The sequence below is a fragment of the Martes martes genome (genome assembly GCF_963455335.1).
Source record: "Martes martes genome assembly, chromosome: 4".
Lineage (NCBI taxonomy): Eukaryota > Metazoa > Chordata > Mammalia > Carnivora > Mustelidae > Martes > Martes martes.
Window position 1 is genome coordinate 165,149,254 of NC_137891.1, and position 20,893 is coordinate 165,170,146.

Genomic DNA, 20,893 nt, shown 5'->3' on the forward strand with positions numbered 1-20,893 from the left:
CATGAAGAACTAGGAGCCGCAGACAAGTTGGCACCCTTAGGTCTTTTCTTCTTGTGCCTGAGGGCGGAGTGGTTTGATCTAGACTGAGTGTGTGTATGTGTGTATATACATACCCTGGTACATTTGTAGTAGTACGTAAAGATAGTCGTATACGGAAAGTACATATAAAAAATGTGCTTGTGTACATTCACTACATAGAGTGTCAAAATAATCAGGAAGCCTCTTCTTTCACAGAGGTCCAGCGATGACATACCTTCAGTTTCTAGGTTGTGTAATTTGGCTGCTTCACAATGACATCAAAGACTCATGATCTCTCAACTTTCTGCTCTGCTGCTTTTAATGTATTGGCTCCTGCCCTCGGTGTTGCATGAATACCCATGATTGACTTAGACTAGTAAAGGTTTGTGCACCCTGGGTTGGCAAAGAACGGAGCGGGTAGATGAAGGTTCCTGCCACTTACTAGTTTATTTGCGAAATATGGGTAATGACAGTAAACACTTCATAGAGTTGCTGGGAGGACTTAGTGAGCTGAAGTGCTTAGAGTCCTGCCTGGCACATAATAAGTGCTCAGTAAATGCTATTATTAAATAGCATTTGTTATTAAATAGCCGTTTGTTCTACAGATGAGAAAACGCATTCAGAAGGCTTAAGTGCCTGCCTGTCAGATCTGAGACTAGAATTAAGGCTTGATTGACTCCAGAACCCACACTTTCCACCGCATCAGCTTCCCAAGTCAAAAGTGGGCAGGGATGACACCCCCTGTTCTCTTTGACAGGGTAAATGGGATGATCTGTCTGATGTGATTAAATCGGCCTTGCTTTCCAGAATTGCCCTTCTGAATGAAAATTCGGAAGTGCAAGAAAGTAGAACCTGGAACCCCTAGGATCCTGGCCTCTTACCATCTCTGCTCCTTCCAGAATGCGATGTCAGCCTGTCTCACAGGGCTGTAAGTGAAACCTCTCACAGCTGGCATTAGATCGAGGGCTCCTGTCTAGCCCAGTTTGGCCTGTAAGCTGATGAGCAGCTACAGAGCCCTCAGGCACAGCTGTAGGGCCCGCCCCGCAGCTGTGGCAGAGGCAGCGGGCTGGCGGAGTGGGTGGGCCAGCTGGTGTGGAGTAGTTGGGATTGAGAGCAGCAGGAGTCTCTCGAGCCTCCTCAGTCTCTTGCTTCCTCAGCCCAAGGAGAAGCCAGGCCTCGGGACATGTGCCCCCAAACTGCTAACTAGCCCTGGAACTAACAACCCTGGAACTTGGTTAGGTCAATACCATGACATTCAGCTGCAAGGCGTTTCTTATACCTTTCTTTCCTCCACCCTGTGCCCCGGGCCCTCAAAGACGCTCCCTTCTCTTGGGGCCCTGCCTGGACCCCACAAACCAGCTCATAGCTGCCGCAGGTGGGCCCCAGCCCCTCCAGCTGTTGGGCCCTTTCTTCACGTGGTGTCCTGGGATTAGTTGGCTGATGGGAGGGTCTGAGATGTGTGGGTGGGAGTGGATTCTGCTCTGTCTCAGCTGCTTAAAGCCAGGCCCCCCAGAGCCCCAGAGATTGCTGCAGCAGCCAGAACAGCAGGAGGTAAGAGAGGACTGATGTGCTGGGATGGCAGAGAAGGTTCATAGTGGGCCAGCTGGGGGCGAGAATTGTAGCGGACAGAGCCGAGAGGGAGGGGGAGAAAATACCCTCAGGGTTCCAGAAAGGACTGCAGCCTCAGAGGCTCAAAGTATAGATTTTGGTATCAGAGGAACTGAGTTTTGGGACACCCTAGGAGGGTGACGATGCCAAAAATAGGGACAGGACCTTGGCTTGCGCACTTACCCCCCTTGGGGAAAGAAGAGGAATACGCCCAGATGTCTCTGTGTTGTTTTGTTTGCTCCGGGTGCCTGTGTGGGTGGTGTACACATTCATCTGCCTGCTGCCTGGAGGGGAAGGGAGCTAATGGTTATGAAGTGTCTCCCCAGTGTCAGCCACAGTGCTCAGAGTTTTACTTATGTTTCCTCATAATCCTCCCAACAACACTGTGAGGGAGGTATTTTAATCTCCACTTTAAGAGCAGAGAAGCCTGGCTCAGTGAAGCGGAGTAATTTGCCCAAGGTCATATGACAAATAAATGTGTGTATCTAGAATCTGCCTGATTCCTGGGCCTGTGCTCTTTTTTGCTCTGCTGTCCAAAGTTTTGAATCAGACCCAGGACCTCTTTGTGGTCAATTCCCGGTCCAGAGGAAGGGAACAGGCTGGAAAGCCTGAGAGTTGTGGTAAGTTTTCAGCCCTGTCCCAGGGGATCCAGGCAAGCGCCAGGAGAGGACCTTCGGCTACCCAAGTCCAAGGTCACTGTGCAGGGGCCTGTCCTCAGGGTCACTGCATCATAAACCTGTTCCTTCATCCACGCTTTGTGGAGGCAGGAGGATTGGGCTTTTTCTGGGAAGGATTCTATAGTCCAGTCTGGTTTCTCCAGAACTCTGTTGGCTCAGCCTTGCTTGGGCTTACTGCAGATGCCCGTGCCTCCATATTACCCGAACCATACTCCATCTGTGAGGGGCGCTTCCACCCTCTCAGTCACCAAGGCTGGACATTTCCAAGCTATCTGGGACTAAGTCTCTTCCTCATTTCCCCGCAGCTTGTCAGCGAGCCCATTCTACTCGAAATGGCTCTGGAGTTCATCCCCTATTCTCCATTCCCAGGGATGCCGGCTCAGCTCAGCCCTCAGCCTCTTTCACGCGGACTTCCTTGCTTCTAGTATCTCCTCCCTGCGAGGACTGGGGCCGAGGAGGCCGGGGCCGAGGGAAGGTGGTGTGGAGGGCTGCTTCTGTGGCTAGCCTCCGCCCTGACCTCTCTCCGCCCAAGGTCTGAGATGAACGGCAGTGCTGGGGACCCAGGTGTCCGCGGCTGCAGCCCCTGGGATGACCCTGCTCGCTTCATCGTGGTGCCCGCGGCCTACACCTTGGCTCTGGGCCTGGGGCTGCCGGCCAATGTGGCCGCCCTGGTGGTGTTCGTCCTGGGTCAGGCCCTGCGGCTCTACCTGCTCAACCTGGCCCTGGCCGGCGTGCTCTTCACGCTCACGCTGCCGCTCTGGCTCACCTACTACCTGGGCCCGGCCCACTGGCCCTTCCCCGAGGCCGCCTGCCGCGTGGCGGGAGCCGCCTACTACGTGGCCCCCTACGCGGCCGTGGCCTTCGCCGCGCTCATCAGCTTGTGCCGCTTCGGCTCCGTCCGCCGGCTCCGTCCGCCGGCTCCGGCGCAGGGCCGCCTGCCGCCTCGCGCTGCGCCGCCGAGGACCCGCGCGCGCCGCCTGCGCCGCCGCCTGGCTGGCGGGCCTGGCCTGTGCCGCGCCCTCGCTGGCCGCGCAGCACGCGCTGCACCCCGGGCCAGGGGGCGCCGCTCGGTGCCTGGAGCACGGCTGGACGCGCGCCGGCCTGGCCTACGCCACCGTGGCCTTCTTCGCCGCCGCCTTCCTGCTGGTGCTCGCGGCCTACGTGAGCCTGGCGCGGGCACTCGCCGCGCCCTCGGGCCCCGGCCGGGTCCCCGCCGGCCCGCACAGGCGCGCGGCCAGGACCATGGTGCTGGGGCTCCTGCTGGTGTTCGCCCTCTGCCTGGCGCCGTACCACCTGCTGCTGGCGCCCTGGGTGGCCGGGCGGGAGGGCGCGGCGGGGAGCGACGGCGTTGGGTGCCGCGCCGCGTCCACCCTGGACGTCCTGCACGCTCTCAGCCTGGCGCTGTTGAGCCTCAACAGCTGCCTGGACCCGCTCATCTACTGCTTCTCGGTGCGCCGCTTCCTCCAGGACTGCTGGGCCCTGGGCTGTCGTCCGGGGCTGGGAGCGCGCGGCGCGCACGCCGCCTCGGGGGCCTCCTCCTCGTGAGGCCCTGGCCTCCCACGCCTGCGGCACCCCTGCCACCATGCGCGTCGGATACTGGGTGGAGGAAGCCCTCGAAAGGACCCAGATTCCGATCCTGACTCAACCACGGGCTAGCTGCCTCGCCGAAGGCTCCGGGCTCCCTGATGACAAGGAGGTAGAACAGTCTTTGCCACGCGAATATCCCCTAGACGTTGGCATCTTTTGGATAAAGATAATATGCGGTGATCTGGCTCCTGCGTCCCGCTAGGCATTCTCTCATCTCCCTCTTTTCGTCGTCCGCCACCTCTGCCCCTCTCCGTGGGTTTAGTCACCTTCTCAGTCCCTGGAACAGACCAGTTTCCTTCCCTTCAAGGCCTTTGTGCCTGACTTTCCCAGGAATGACGCCCCTCTCTCTCCTTCACCAAGTTAATTCCTTTTCATCCTCACGTCCACAAAAGTAACTCTTTATAGGGAAACGCTTCTTGACCAGCAACACACATGCGAGCACACACAAGATTTTTGGGTTAGATCTGATTGTTCCTTCATAGCTATTTTCACAATTGTAATCAAGCAATTAAGTGGGTAATTCATTTTTTTCCCCTTCCATCTTGCCAGAATTTATTTATGTTGATCCAGAAGAAGGTGCCATTTTTGTAGAACCAGAAAGGTTGAATATTGGCCATTGTTCTTCCAGTTCAACTTAATAAATTCCATGTTTACCTTATTCACTACTGTATCCCCTCTGCTTGCTACTGTGTCTTGCACACAGTAAGACCTCCGTATATAAGGTGAATGAATGAAACCTGGAAATTATTAGCTTAAAATGCTCAAGGACTCACTCAGAAATTCCAGATTGCTGGATTTTCCTCAAGTTTTTTTGGGATTCTCCAAGCTTGTATTACCTGGATTCATTCTTAACTCAGTTTTGATGATTGCTTCCCTTTTTCTGTTGTTGGATACCTGCAATTCTGCCATCACCTCCACTGTGCCAAGACTCCTGTGCCAAGACTGGTGGTAATCAAGCTGGAGATCTATCCTGCTATTAGCTGGGACAAGGATCGGCCAGAATTGCTGCCTTCTGCTTCAGCTGAGCTGGGACTCTGTTAATGCGTGCAAATCCCTGCCAATGTCACCGGCCACCAGTGTTTTCCCTTCACATGCCTTGCCGACTCAGCAGTTGGCTTCAGTTGGGGAAGGGAGCCACTCCCACTTCTCAGTCGTATTACTAGAGGCCCCACAGTGCGACCGCTGGGCTCTCAAGGAGTTTAGAACTCATGAGCGCGATCAGCATGTTCATGTTGACAAGTGGCTGGGTCAGGAAGGGCCCCCCAATGAGCTACTAGGTCTTACTTCTGAATTTGCCTTCTAATAATAACATTTGATAAATTCCTTTTCTTTTATAAGTTACCTTTCATCGGTCCCTTACTCCTTCTTTACATTTTTTTCTTTTACATTTTTAAAGTAATACATGTTTGAAAATAAATTCAAAGCATAGAAAAATGGGAAATAGAAAGTAAAGTTCCCCTAGTGGTAGCCATTGTTCATTTTTTTTCTTGTGTGGATCTTTCTAGATTATATATTAATAGTCTTCACAAACCCACAAATGGGATAGTATTATAAGACTCTTCTGCAATTTTTTTCTCATTTAATAATTTTGTACATCTCTTTATATCTTTTTACAATAATTATATTTTGTACATCTACCTCATTCTTTTTGATAGATGCAGAGTATTCATTTCACTCAATTGGTTCACTGTTGCCGGACACTTGTTTTCATTGTTTGCTTCTGTAAATGATTCAAATGTCCAGAAATGTTTGCATACTTGTAAGTCTGTAGAATAAATTCCTGGCAATGAAATTGCTGTGTTAAGGAGTGTGTGTGCACTTAAGCTGTTTAATTACATCATCTAATTACCACCAGAAATGCCGCACCAATTACACACCCATCAACATCGTAATAGTCCCTGTTTTACCACACCCTTACCGGAACTGGATATTGTTACTTGCCCTCTCTGGAATCTGGACACCTGTTTGTGTAACAACTATGAGCATGGGTACTTTTTTCTCTTTTTCCTAGAAGGATGCTCAGTCTCCTCCATATTTATTTGAAACCTGGTGGGGGTGGGAGTGTGAAGGAAAGGGTGTCACCCAAGACATCATACCAGCCAAATCTTAGCCTATCTCGCTTTTTGGAAGAATTAAACAGAAGCACAAATGAGACCCCAAAAGCACACTGGTAGGTCTGTAATTAATAGAGAGATCTCCTTTGGGGATTACAGTGGTTCATCCCATGCAATGGGGACCAGCATCCGGGCCAAGGTCAGGAGGCAGCGTTAGACCACGTCATGAATTCACTTGCTCTGGTGGGATGAATTGCTCAGCCTGGGGGGTCCAAGTAAAATATGAATCTCTATGGCCTCATCCCTCCCTGTGGTCTTGTTCTACGTTGCTTTTAATGTGACTTTCCCTGTAGTAAAGTAGTCAGTTTCCTTTGGGAAATGTCTAACTTAGTCTTCTGTGTCTGACCTGGGGAAAAATAACTTGAGACTTGATTGCCTCTGGGAGGTCAGACCTGATGGAAAGAAAGCCACTGTCTAGAGTTACAGTGTGTGGGGATCATCTTCTTTCCTCCTTTTCCTCCTTCTGTCGACTCAGGAGAGTGGGACGTGGGGTGAGGACCCAGAGGCAAAGAGCTGGAGGGATGAAGAACAGACTGCAGTCCTTTTGGATTATTAATCCCCTTACTTATTCCAAATCTTCAAGGATTTGACCTAAGACCCTCCCTCAACCCAGGATGGAGAAGAATGGAGCCCAGGTTGGTTCGTCCTTGATTAGATGCTGGACATCCCCTTTCTCCAGGATCTGGGGAAAACTCATCTGCCAGGTGTTTTCAATAGCTATTAATTAATATGCCCTAGACTCCCCCTACCTCTTGCAGGCCGGGAATGCCCAATCCCTGGCCCTACCCACCTAGGCCCTTTGGTGTGGTGGTCCAAACATGGTACCAAGAAGTTGCTGCTGACACAGAAAGAATCAATCTCCCCTTCTCTGCTGGACCCCACTCTCTCCCTCAGCTTAATCACAGTCTAGATCTCTGAACCCAGCCTATCCTTGGCCAGGGCTGGTCCAGGTTCTTGGCTCTGCACACACCTGGCTGGGCCCCTTTACCAGCTCTGCAGCCTCTGTGACCTTACCTGTTCCCACTTGAGTCCTTACCTCCAACCCAGCTCCTTTGGCCTCTGTGGGGAAGCCCATTAGGTTCTACCTTAATTTCTCTGTCTTCAGGCCTCAAAGTGCTCTCTCTGGAACTGATGCTTTTCCCTGACATCTATTTCCCTTTCCTCTAACTCTAGAAGGATAGTGTTTTCCCCCCTGTGGCTGCAGCTATCCTTTTAAAAAAATTATTTATTTATTTATTTGCAGTGTTCCAAGATTCATTGTTTAGGTACAACACTTAGTGCTCCACGCAATACATGCCCTCCTTAATACCCACCACCAGGGTCACCCATCCCCCCACCTCCCTCCTCTCCGAAACCCTTGGTTTGTTTCTTGGAGTCCACAGTCTCTCATGGTTCATCTCCCCCTCCATCTTCCCCCAATTCACTTTTCCTTTCCGTCTCCTAATGTCCTCCATGTTATTCCTTATGTTCCAAAAGTAAGTGAAACCATATAATAATTGACTTTCTCTGCATGACTTATTTCAGTCAGCATAATCTCCTCCAGTCCTGCCCATGTTGATGCAAAAGTTGGGTATTCATCCTTTTTGATGGCTGAGTTATATTCCATTGTATATATGGACCACATCTTCTTTATTCATTGGTCTGTTGAAGGGCATCTCGGCTCTTTCCAGTTTGGCGATTGTGGCCATTGCTGCTATGGAAATTGGGGTACATATGGCCCTTCTTTTCACTACATCTGTATCTTTGGGGAAAATACCTAGTAGTGCAGTGGCTGCAACTATCCTTTACTGATCCTGAAACCACCTCCTTGGATTTCATTCCAGCTTTAGAAACTACAACCCCCTTCCCACAACAAGCACCTGTAGGGCTCTCCCAGTTCTGCCTTTCCTGCTGTTGGCATGGCATATGCCCACCACCTACACATAATAGAGACATATTGACATAAAATTACGCTTCCTCACCCCTAATTCTTAGTGAGCACTAGTCTAGTTCTGAAATGTACTTGTGGTTGGGGTGTTGGGTTCATATTGGCCCTTGGCATTTGTGGAGTGCTGGGCAAATGTACAAATAGGGACTCACATACTATTACATCTAAATATTTAAAAGTTGTGAATTAGGTAATCTCTACACCCAATGTGAGGCTTGAACTTAGACAACCCTGAAATCAAGAGTCACATTCTCTTCTGACTGAGCCAACCAAAGCTAATGCATTGTTAAATAAAATGTGTTACGGGGTGCCTGGGTGGCTCAGTGGGTTAAGCCGCTGCCTTTGGCTCAGGTCATGATCCCAGGGTTCTGAGATCGAGCCCCACATCAGGCTCTTTGCTCAGCAGGGAGCCTGCTTCCCCCCCTCTCTCTGCCTGCCTCTCTGCCTACTTATGATCTCTGTCTGTCAAATAAATAAATAAAATCTTAAATAAAATAAAATAAAATGTGTTCCAGGGGCGCCTGGGTGGCTCAGTGGGTTAAAGCCTCTGCCTTCGGCTCAGGTCATGATCCCAGGGTCCTGGGATCGAGCCCCGCATCGGGCTCTCTGCTCCGCGGGGAGCCTGCTTCCCTTCCTCTCTCTGCCTGCCTCTCTGCCTGCTTGTGATCCCTCTCTGTCAAATAAATAAAATCTTAAAAAAAAATGTGTTCCATTCTCCTATTTTAACAAATATACCTTCATAATGACAGGATAGGAAAATATGTGTTAAATTATAGTTTTTAAGGACTGAAAGCCAACAAATTATAAAAAGTGATGAATTAAATTTGACATACTATATTTAAACACTGTGTTTGAATCTTGTATAAGATGTTATTGTCATAGAAAATAAAAAATATTTTAATTTAATTTCTTGCTTGGAGTTCTTTCAGCTTTTTGGATCAATGGCTTTGTAGAGCTCATCATATTGGGACAAGTTTTGGTCATTGTTTCCTAAAATAATTTTGTGTCCTTTTCCTATTTTTCTGGGATTCCAACTGCAGGTATATTTAATGATTTTAAATTGTTCTATTGAGTCTGTTTATTTTTCCCAGTCTCTTTTTTCTCCTTTCTGTTCTTCATTTTGAATAATTTTTATTGTGTGTCTTCAACTTCACTGATCTTTTTTCTCCAGTGTCTAACTTGCTATTAATCCCATCCTTTTTCACATTGTAGTTTTATGTCTAGAAATTCCATTTGGTTATTTTAAAATCTTGACTTTCATTTCTTATTATGTTCATACTTTCCTCCAAGTTACTAAGTATATTTAACAGAGTATGACAGTTATTTAAAGTCCTTTTTTGCTAATTCTATCATCTTTCTTATTTATGACCTTTGTTTCTATTTACTAATTTTTTCTTTTTTTTCCCTAAGATTTTTAGAATTTATTTTACAAAGAGAGCACAAGTAGGTAGTGGCAGGCAGAGGGAGAGGGAGAAGCAGGGTCCCAATGTGGAGCTTGATCCCAGGACTCCAGGATCATGACCTGAGCTGAAGGCAGATGCTTAATCAACTGAGCCCCCCAGGTGCCCCTAATTTTTTTCTTTTGATTATAGGTCCCATTTTCCTGATTCTTGTCATGTCTGTTATTTTTTGATTGGACTTGGGCATTGTGAAAGTTATGCTATTGAGTTTTGGTGTCTTCCTCTAAAAACTGTGGATTTTGTTTTATAAGGTAGCTAAGTGACTTTCAGATTATACTGATCCTTATATTGAGTCTTATATTTATTAGTTTTATCAGGGCTAGTTTGAAGTAGCCTTTACTCTAGGGATAATTGAGCCATACCACCAGTGCATAATCCTCCTGAGATCTTAGTGAATACCATGAGTGTTCAATGACGACTCTCCACTCTGGTTTGTCAGAGCTCAAATATTCTCCCAACCTTGTGGAACTTCGATGATTTTTCAGCTTGCCAACTACTTATGCGTTCTTTGCCCTGTCTTCTGGTGTTCACTTTTGTGTGAATGGCTTGGATGTCACCATAAACTGAAGGAGACCCTAAGCAGATTTCTAGAGCTCTTTTCCATCAGAATTCCTCTTATTTGCAGCTACCTCAGGTTCCACGAATCCCAATTTCTGTTCTCTTCAACTAAACAAGATTTCCACACTCTGCTTGGGATCTTCTATTCTGCATTATGGTCCAGAGTGTATCCCCAGGCAGATAGCTGATGAATTTATTGGGCTCACTATGCTTGTTTTCCTCTTCTCAGATTCACAGTTCTGTACTATTTGTTAATGTATGAAAGCAGTTGTTTCTTAGTTATTTTGGTGGAAAGGTGAGCATAATCCCTATTACTCTGTCATTTCCAGAAGAAAAAGTTGAGACAGACACTGCTTTAAGATAGTGTGTAACTGGTCCAAAAATAGACAACTAGCTTAGTAGAATAGAACAGAGTGGGAGAAACAGGTCCAGACATATACAGTTCCTGATTTATACTTAAAATACCTCAGTGGAGGTAAAGGGAGGGCTTTTAAATAGATGATATAGGAGAAAAATAATGTTGATTCCTACCTCACACCATACCTAAAATTTAACTGGAGATGAAACACAGACCTACATGTGAAAGGCAAAATTATGAAGCTTCTAAAAGAAGTAGGGTGAGGATATCTTCCCAGCCTTCAGGTAGGCAAAGATTTCTTAAATAAGGCATAAGAATAACTATAAAAGAAATAATGATGATTCTTTTTTTAAGATTTATTTATATATTTCAGAGAAAGAGAGAGTGTGAGTGGGGAAAGGGCAAAATGAGAGGGAAAAAATCACAAGCACACTCCCCACTGAGCATGGAGCCTGATGTGGGACTCAATCCGGACACTGAGATCATGACCAGATCAAGACCAAGAGTCCAGTGCCTACCTGATTGAGCCACTCAGACACCTCAATAATTTTTTTTTAAGTTTTTATTTGAGTTGAGTTGACATACAAAATTACATTAGTTTCAGGAGTACAACAGTAATTCAACAAGTCTATATGTTGTTCTTTGCTCACGAGTGTGGCTACCATCTGTCACCATACAACCCGATTGCAGCATCATTGACTATATTCCCTATGTTTTGCCTTTTTTTCCCTATGACTTATCCATTCCATAACTGGAAGCCTATATCTTCCTCTCCTCTTCACCCATTTTTGCTCATCCCCCACCTCCTTACCTCTGGTAACCATCAGTTTGTTCTCTGTATTTATAGGTTTGCCTGTGCTTTTTGTTTGTTTATTCATTTGTTGTTGTTGTTGTTTTTTTAGATCCCAAATATGTGTGAAATCATATGGTATTTGTCTTTCTCAGTCTGACTTATTTTACTTAGCATAATACCCACTAGGTTCACCCATGTTGTTGCAAATGGCATGATCTCATCCTTTTCCATGGCTGCGTGAAAGGATGGTAATTTGACTTCATTATAATTACAAACTTCTCTTCAACAAATGACAAAATTAAGAAAGTGTGAAGACAAACCACAGACTTTTAGAGAATACTTGCAATACATAATTTGGAAAAAGCACTCTTAACGAATACATAATGAATCCCTTCAAATCAATAATTTAAAAAAAGACTGACAATTCAAGTTTTAAAAAGACAAAAATCTCAAAAAGGCTGTTCACGAAAGAGGATATCCAAGTGGCTAATAAACCTTTGTAAAAGTGTTTGACATCATTGTCTTTCAGGTGAAGTCAAATTAAGGCTCCAATGAGATACCATCTCCTACTTACACAATTTTAGAATGGCTAAAATTAAAAAAACCTGACAAGTTCAAGTTGTTGAAGATGTAGAGAAACTAGACGTCTTATACATTGCTCATTGGTAGTATAACTTTATATAAACATTTAGAAAACTGTTTGGCAGCATATACTAAAGCTAAACAAACATGTGCTGCATGATTATAAACTCAGCTCCTCGGTATATGCCCAAGAGAAATGCATGCATATGTCCACTAAAAGATATACATGTAGCACATGCATAGCAACATTTTCTTTGCCCCAGATTGGAAGCAAACCAAATGTTAGTTAAGAGTAGAATAAACTATGATGTAGTTATATCTGGGATATTAAATAGCTATGAAAAAGATTTAACCACATTCAATAACATGGATGAATCTTACAGTTATAAAGTTGAGCAAAAGAGTCAGATACAGGGCTGCTTGGGTGGCTCAGTGGGTTAAGCCTCTGCCTTTAGCTTGGGTCATAGTCTCGGGGTCCTGGAATCGAGCCCCGCATTGGGCTTTCTGCTCAGCAGGCTCTCTGCTCAGCGGGGGGCCTGCTTCCCTCCCCCTTCCACCTGCCTGCCTCTCTGCCTCCTTGTGATCTCTCTCTCTGTCAAATAAATAAATAAAAATCCTTTAAAAAAAAAAAAGAGTCAGGGGCCGCCTGGGTGGCTCAGTGGGTTAAAGCCTCTGTCTTCAGCTTGGGTCATGATCTTGGGGTCCTGGGATCGAGCCCCACATTGGGCTCTGCTCAGCAGGGACCTCCTTCCCTCTCTCTCTGCCTGCCTCTCTGCCTATTTGTGTTCTCTGTCTGTCAAATAAATAAATAAAATAAAAAAAAAGAGTCAGATACAAAAAAATTACACTCTGTATGGTTCTATTTTTACTTAAAGTACAGGCAAAGCTGCCTATTTTTAATCAGATTATTTGTGTTTTTTTCGGTGTTGAGTTGCATTAAGTTCTTTATATATTTTGGATAATATTTTGGATATTAACCCCTTATCAGGTATGTCACTTGCAGATATCTTTTCCCATTCAGTAGGTTGTATTTTTGTTTTGTTCATTGTTTCCTTTGCTGCTCAGAAGCTTTTCATTTTGTGATAATTATTTTTGACTTCCCTCATTTCGTAGTTCCCAACATGTAATACAAGCTTGAGGATTCTGAGAAGATGGCAGAGGAAGAAGCACCAGGAATCTGTCTCCCCTATGAGAAGACAATTGCACTGGTAAAATATGTCTGATGTAACTGTTTGGAACTCTGGAGTCTATTGAAGCTTTGTAACTTCTGGGGGGAAACTTAGGATGGTTAATTATGGTTAATTTTGGTCACTTTCAGCTCTTAGTACAATAGCACCATCCCCTCCCCCTCAGCTACATGGCAGACAGCTGTGCACATGTTCTTGGAGCAAGTTGCACACAGTACATGGGAGATAGGGTAGGCAACAATGATCCTGTCACCCAAATATATGGGATCTGTGCTTTGATCACTCATTATTGCTTCTGATCAAAGATGTGCAGACAAAGAGATGGGCAGTTATTGTTGTTGGACCAGTTCAGCCCCTCCCCCCAGCCCTACTGTTGTTGAAAACACATTTCTTCTACTGAAGTGATTTGCAGGTGAGTTAAAGGCCTGAGTCCCTTTTTCCTCTTTCACTTTTTGCTTTTCCCTTTTTGGGAGCCAGACGTTGAACATTAGAACATTCAAAAGCAACTACATATACAGAGAAAATTAGAAAGTGACCACACTTGCTCAGAGAAAGGATCAGTAAAAACCTAGGAAGACATTAAGCTTACACCTCATTCTGATCCTCAGCACTGAGACAGCCTAAAACAAACAAACAAACACAACCCCCAGTAAACAAAAGCATAATAAAACCCAGCAAACCCTGGGGAAGAGGGAGACTCTGAATCCCTGAGTTACCACAATATTAGATTCAAATTTCTTGTGTTAAACAAAAAGTGCCAAAGCACACAAAGAAACAGTAAAGTGTGGCCCATGCAAAGAAAGAAAAATAAGCCACCACAAACTGTCCCTGAGAAACACCTAATGGCAGATCTACTAGACAAAGACTTTAAAACAGCTATCTTAAAGATGCTCAAAGAACTAAAGAAATATGTAGAGAAAGTAAAGAAAAAGATGTATGAACAAATGAAATAACAATAAAGAGATAGAAGACCTAAAAGAAACCCAGAAGAAATCTTGGAGATGAAAAGTACACTAACTGAGATGAAAAATTCACTAGAGGGATTCAAAGGAAGATATAAGGGGACAGAAAAAAGAATTGAAAACTTGAAGATAGGACATTGGGAAATCATTATTATTTTTAAAGATTTTATTTTTTTTGACAGATAGATACACAGTAAGAGAGGGAACACAAGCAGAGGGAGTGGGAGAGGGAGAAGCAGGCTTCCTGCTGAGCAGGGAGCCCATGCAGGGCTCTATCCCAGGACCGTGGGATCATGGCCTGAGCCAAAGGCAGACACTTAACTGACTGAACCACCCAGGCACACTGGACAATGGAGATTATTGAGGATGAGAAACAGAAAAAAGAGATAAAAGAAAAGTGGACAGAATTTCAGGGATCTGTGGGATATAAACAGGTGGACCAACATAGGTATCCTGGGAGTCTTAGAAAGACTAGAGAGAGAGAAAGGAGCAGAGAGAGTATTTGAAGAAATAATGGGTGAAAAATTCCCAAATTTGCTGAAAGACATGAATATAAATATCCAGGAAGCTCAATGAATCCAAGTAAAATGAATCCATGTAAAATGAATTCACAGAGACCCACACTAAGGCATATTGTAATCAAACATTCAAAAGACAGACATTCTTGAAAGCGGCAAGAGAGTTGTAAATCATCATATATGAAGAATTGTCAATGAGGTTATCAGATTTTGCAGAAGCTTTGCAGGCTGGAAAGTGGCCAATATATTCAAAGGGATAAAAGAAAAAAAAAACTCTGTCAATCAAGAACCCTATATTGACAAAACTGTCCTCCAAAAATGAGGGAGAAATTAAGATTCTCAGATAAGAGCTGAGGGTATTGGTGGCCACTAGGCCTGTCCTACAAGACAGGTAGAGTCCTGAAAGGTGAAATGAAAAGACACAGTAGACAGTAACTTATTTAAAGTTGTATGAAGAAATAAAGATGCCAGGAAATGTAAATACATAGGCAATTATAAGCACTAGTATTATTGATACAATGGTTTGTAATTGTATTTTTTATTAACTTTCTACATGGTTTAACATGGTCTAATACACTTATTTATTTTTTTAAAAAAGACTTTTATTTTTTAGAGAGAGAGAGTAGGGGGAGGGGCAGAGGGAGAGACAGAACCTTAAGCAACTCTGTGTTGAGCATGGAGCCCATGCGGGGCTTGACCCCATGACACTGAGATTGTGACCTGAACCAAAACCAAGAGTTGGATGCTCAACTGGCTGAGCCACCTGGGTGCCCTCAAACACTAATACATTTAAAGAAAAGAATTATTAATGTAAACCTTGTATTACTATAACTTTGGTTTGTAACTCCAATTCTTATTTTTTACATAATTTAGGGTACTAATGCACTCATTCGTTTATGTTTTGGGGCACATAATGTATAAAAAAGCAATTTTGTGACCTCAGCAACCAAAAGGGGTGGGGGACAGAGCTGTAAAGGATCAGTTTTTGTGTGTTATTGAAAATAAGCTGGTATAAATACAAATTAGAGTGTTATAACTTCAGGATGTTAAATGTAATCCCCATGGTAACCACAAAGAAAATAGCTCTAGAATATACACAAAAGGAAATGAAAAAGAAATCTAAATGTTCCCCCCCCCCCAAAAAATCATCTAACGAAAAAGAACATAGTAATGCAGGAAATGAGGAACCAAAAAGCTAAGAGGCGTGTAGAAAACAAATAGCACAATGACATAAGTAAGTCTCATTAGCAGTCATTACTTTAAATGTAAAGAGATGAAACTCCAATCAAAAGACAGAGCTTGGTAGAATGGATAAAAACACATGACTCAACAATATGGTGTCTACAAGAGACTCAGTTGAGATCCAAAGGCACAAACAGTTTGAAAGTGAAAGGATGGGAAATGGTTCCATGCATTGACATCCAAAATAGAGCAGGAGTGGCTATACTAATATCAGATAACATAGTATTTAAATAAAATAAGTTTGCAGGAGGCACAGAAGGACATTATATGTTAGTAAATAGTTTAATGCAGTAGGAAGATATAATGATTACAGGCATACCTCATTTTAGTGCACTTTGCTTTTCTGCACTTGAGGATCCTGTGTTTCTACAGATTGAAGACTTGCAGTAACCCTGCATTGAGCAAGTCTATCAGTGATTATTTTTTCCAGGCCCAGATGATAAATAGCATTTTTTTTTAGCAATAAAGTATTTTTTTAAAAGATTTATTTATTTATTTTAGAGAGAGAGTATGAACAGGAGGGCTAGAGGGTGAGGGAGAGAGAACATCTCAAGCAAACTCTGCATTGAGCATGGGGCCCAATATGGGGCTCGATCCTATGACCCTGAGATGAGTTTTTTTTTAAAAGAGTTTGTTTATTTATTTGACAGACAAAGATCACAAGCAGGCAGAGAGGCAGGCAGAGAGTGAGAGGGAAACAGGCTCTCCGCTGAGCAGAGAGTCCGATGTGGGGCTCGATCCCAGGACCCCGGACCTGAGCCGAAGGCAGAAGCTTTAACCCACTGAGCCACCAGGTGCCCCTGATAAGGTGAAAATTAAGAAAAAACTAAAACAAAAATCTCAGGATTGTGGAAATTAAACATATTTTTCAAATAACCAATGGCTCGAAGAAGAAATCACAAGGGAAATTAGAAAATACTGAGTTGAGTGAAAACAAAAATGCAATATGTTGAAACTTATGAGACAGCAAAAACAGTGCTAAGGGGAAAATTTATAGTTATAAGTGCTTATTAAAAACAGGAAGGATCTCGGGGTGCCTGAGTGTCTCAGTCAGTTAAGTGTCTGACTCTTGGTTTTGGCTCAGGTCATGATTTCATGGGTTGTGGGTTAGAGCCCTGCATCGGGCTTCTCGTTCAGCAGGAAGTCTGCTTGAAACCTACTCTCCCTCTGCTCCTCCCCCTGCTGATACTCCCTCTCTCAACAATCTGTGTCTCTCTCTAAAAATAAATAAATAAATAAATAAATAAATAAATAAATAAATAAATCTTTAAAAGAAAAGGCAGGAATGATCTCTCAAATCCACAACATAACTTTACAACTTAAGGAACTAGAAAAAGATGAATGAATTAAACCCAAAGCAAGCAGAAGTAAGGACACCATAAAGATTAAAGCAGAGATAAATGAAATAGAGAACAGAAAACAATAGAGAATATCAGTGAAACCAAGAGTTTGTTCTTTGAAAAGATTAACAAAAATGACAAATCTTTAGCTACATGGACTAAGAAAAAAGAGAAATACTCAAATTACTAAAATCAGAAACAAAAGTGGGGGCATTACTGCTGATTCTACAGAGATAAAAAGGGTTATTGAAGAGTACTATGACCGGGGCACCTGGGTGGCTCAGTGAATTAAGCCTCTGCCTTCGGCTCAGGTCATGATCACAGGGTCCTGGGGTGAAGCCCTGCATTGGGCTCTCTGCTCAGCAGGGAGCCTGCTTCCCCCCACTCTCTCTGCCTGCCTCTCTGCCTACTTGTGATTTCTCTCTCTGTCAAAAAATAAATAAAATCCTAAAAGAAAAAAAGGTACTATGAGTAAATGCATGTCAAAAAATTGGGTAGCCTAGATGAAATGGACAAATACCTAGAAACACAAAACCTACCAAGACTACATCATGAAGAAATAGAAAAATCTGGAATGTAACTATTATAGTAAGGAGATCGAATCAATAATCAAAAATCTCCCAATGAAGAAAAGTCCTGGATGTGGTGGGTTCATTGAGGAATTCCACCAAAAATTACAGAATTAGTATTATTTCTGCTCAAACTCTTCCAAAAAATTTAAGACAGAACACTTCTTAACTCATTCTATGAGACTAGAGTGACCCCGATATCAAACCAAAGACACTACAAGACGAGAAAACTACAGACCAATATCTCATATGCAAAAATTCTCAACAAAATACTAGCAAGCAGTTTTCAGCACCGTATTAAAGGATTATACACCATGACCAAGTGGAATTTATTCCTGAAATGCAAGGATTGTTCAACATATGAAAATTGATCACTGTAATACTCAACATCAACACGATGAAGGGAAAAAATCCACATAATCATCTCAATTGATGCATTTGACAAAATGCAACACCTTTTCGTGATAAAAATACTCAACAAACTAGGAAAGGAAGGGAACAACTTCAAGGTAATAAAAGCCATAATGAAAAAACCACAGCAAACATCATGCTCAATGATGGAATACTGAAAGTTTTCCTCTAAGACTAGGAACAAGGCAAGGATGCCTAATTTCACCAGTTCTCTTCAGTATAGTACTGGAAGTCTTAGAGCAATTAGGCAAGAAAAAGAAATAAAAAGGCAACCTAGAGAATGGGAGAAAATATTTGCAAATCATATATCTGATAAGGGATTAATATTCAGAATATAAATAGAACTCCTAAAACTTAACCGCAAAAAACAAGCTGATTCTAAAGTTAGGAAAGGGGTGGGGGGTGCCTGGCTTGCTCAGTTGGAAGAATGTGAGGCTCTTGATTTCATGGTGGAGAGTTCAAGCCCCATGTTGGGTGTAGAGATTATTTAAATAAATAAGTGAAATTTAGGGGCGCCTGGGTGGCTCAGTGGGTTAAGCCTCTGCCTTCAGCTCAGGTCATGATCTCAGGGTCCTGGGATGGAGCCCCACATCTGGCTCTCTGCTCAACGGGGAGCCTGCTTCCCCCTCTCTCTCTGCCCGCCTCTCTGCCTACTTGTGATCTCTGTCAAATAAATAAATAAAATCTTTAAAAAAAATAAGTAAGTGAAATTAAAAAAAAAAAAGACACTTAGGAAAGGACTTGAATAGACATTTTTCCAAAGAACGTATATGAATGGTTAGTAAGCACATGAAAAGATGCTCCACATCACTAATTACTAGGGAAATGCAAATCAAAACTACAATGAGATACCACCCCATGCCCACTAGGATGGCTACTATCAAAAAACAATAATAGCAACAAAAAATAACAAGTGTTGGCACGGATGTGGTGAAATTGGAAACTTTGTACACCGTTGATGGGAATATGAAATGACACAGCTCCTGCAGAAGACAACGTGGAGGTTTCTCAAAAAATTAAAAATAGAATGACCATATGATCCAGCAGTTTCACTCTTGGAGGTATAATCAGAAGAACTGAAAGCAGGGTCTTCAAAGGATAGTTGTACACTCATGTTCATGGCAGTGTTAGTCATAATAGCTAAAATATGGAGCGACCCATGTGTCCATCAACAGATGAAAGGATAAGCAAAATGTGGTATATACATATATAATACATATGTAATCATGGACTATTATGCAGCCTTGAAAAGTAGGGAAATTTTGCAGTATGCTGCAACATGAGTAAAACTTGAGGATGTTATGCTAAGTGAAAGAAGCCAGTCACAAAAAGGCCAATACTGTGATACTCTACTTAAATGAGGTACAAAGAATAGTCAAAATCCTAGAGACAGAAAGTGTAATGGTGGTTTCCAGGGACCATCCAGAAGGCAGAATAAGGACTTATTGTTTAATAGGTATAGTGTTTTGGGGCGCCTGGGTGGCTCAGTCATTAAGTGTCTGCCTTCAGCTCAGGTCATGATCCCAGGGTCCCGGGATGGAGCCTGACATCGGGCTCCCCACTCAATGGGAAGCCTGTTTCTCCCTCACCCACTCCCCCTGCTTGTGTTTCCTCTTTCACTGTGTCTCTCTCTGTCATATAAATAAATAAATAAATAATTAAAAAAATAGGTATAGAGTTTCAGTTTTACCAGATGAAAAGAGTTATAGGGATGTATGGTGGTGAAGGTTTCCCAACAAAGTGAATATATTTAATATCTATGAAATGTACACTAAAAATGGTTAAGATGGCAACATTTATATTATGTGTATTTTATTATAAAAAAGGAAAAAAGTTTGTTGTTCAATGTGACTCTTGTTCCTGTACAATCTAGTTGAATGAAGTAATATTTACTTTTTGAAATTTTCTATGTAATTTCTTCTCTCACAATATTGCCCATTATATTACTAATCTCATTTTGAACTCTGTATCAGAAGTGATTATTCATTTTGTCATTACTTTTTTTATCCATCATACATGTTTGCCCATTCCATAATCAAATTTCAAAATCATCTCTACTATACCCAAAAAATATCTATTAATTTCTGGAAATAATAATGATTAATTGATATGTTAGTAACATATCAAAATATAGTATTATTCTTTTAAGAATATCATGCCAACATTCTTTATCAACATTCATATTTGGTTTATGCTATCAATTGTTGCTCCTTTTTTCCTTTTTAAAATATTTTATTTATTTATTTGACAGAGAGAGAGATCACAAGTAGGCAGAGAGGCAGGCAGAAAGAGAGAGGGGGAAGCAGCTCCCCGCTGAGCAGAGAGCCTCATGTGGGACTCCATTCTAGGACCCTGAGATCACGACCTGAGTGGAAGGCAGACGCCCAACTGACTGAGCCACCCAGGCGCCCCAGTTGCTCCTTCTTTAGTCTTTTTCCAGACATCTTATTAGATATAATTTCAACAGTTCTCCATCCAGAGTGACAGAGGTACCCATGTGTTTTTTAATAAATTGTGTGTGTGTTAATAAATTGTGTGCGTGTGTGTGTGTGTGTGGTGTGCAAGATTCTCCAAAACACAGGGACCAGAGATGGACTAATTTTCCTTCAATTTAAGGAGGCTTCTATCTGAATCTGTGTTGTCTTTCCTAACATTTGGTCTGTAGTAAGAAATTTTAAGTGTCCCAATATAGAGAACAGTCCTCATTTCAAATATTTAGACCTATTGTCCCCATAAGTGGGAGTAGCCAACATTTACTGAGTGTTACCTATAACTCAGGCACTGTTCCACACATTTTATACTTGTGTACTAACAAGAACTCTATAAAAGTAGGTACTGCTAGTAACCCTATTTTAAAATGAGGAGACTAAGGATAGAGAGGCTAAACAAATTGCTTAAAACATTAAAGTATCTCAAGAATGTCAACACTCTGGTATTAAAATTTTTTCTCTTGAATCTAGGAGAAGCACAAAAACTCTTAGC

At 43.0% G+C, this 20,893-nt stretch overlaps 1 protein-coding gene across 1 annotated transcript; it reads left to right on the forward strand.

The window, feature by feature from the left end:
• Positions 1–2,842: 2,842 nt before the first annotated feature.
• On the forward strand, positions 2,843–3,848 carry LOC308341720 (platelet-activating factor receptor-like; the record flags this gene model as incomplete). Its single annotated transcript, XM_080801714.1, is given in 2 exon segments — positions 2,843–3,234; positions 3,236–3,848. Coding segments are annotated over 2 exon segments (1,005 nt in total).
• Between the last annotated feature and the right edge of the window lie 17,045 nt (positions 3,849–20,893).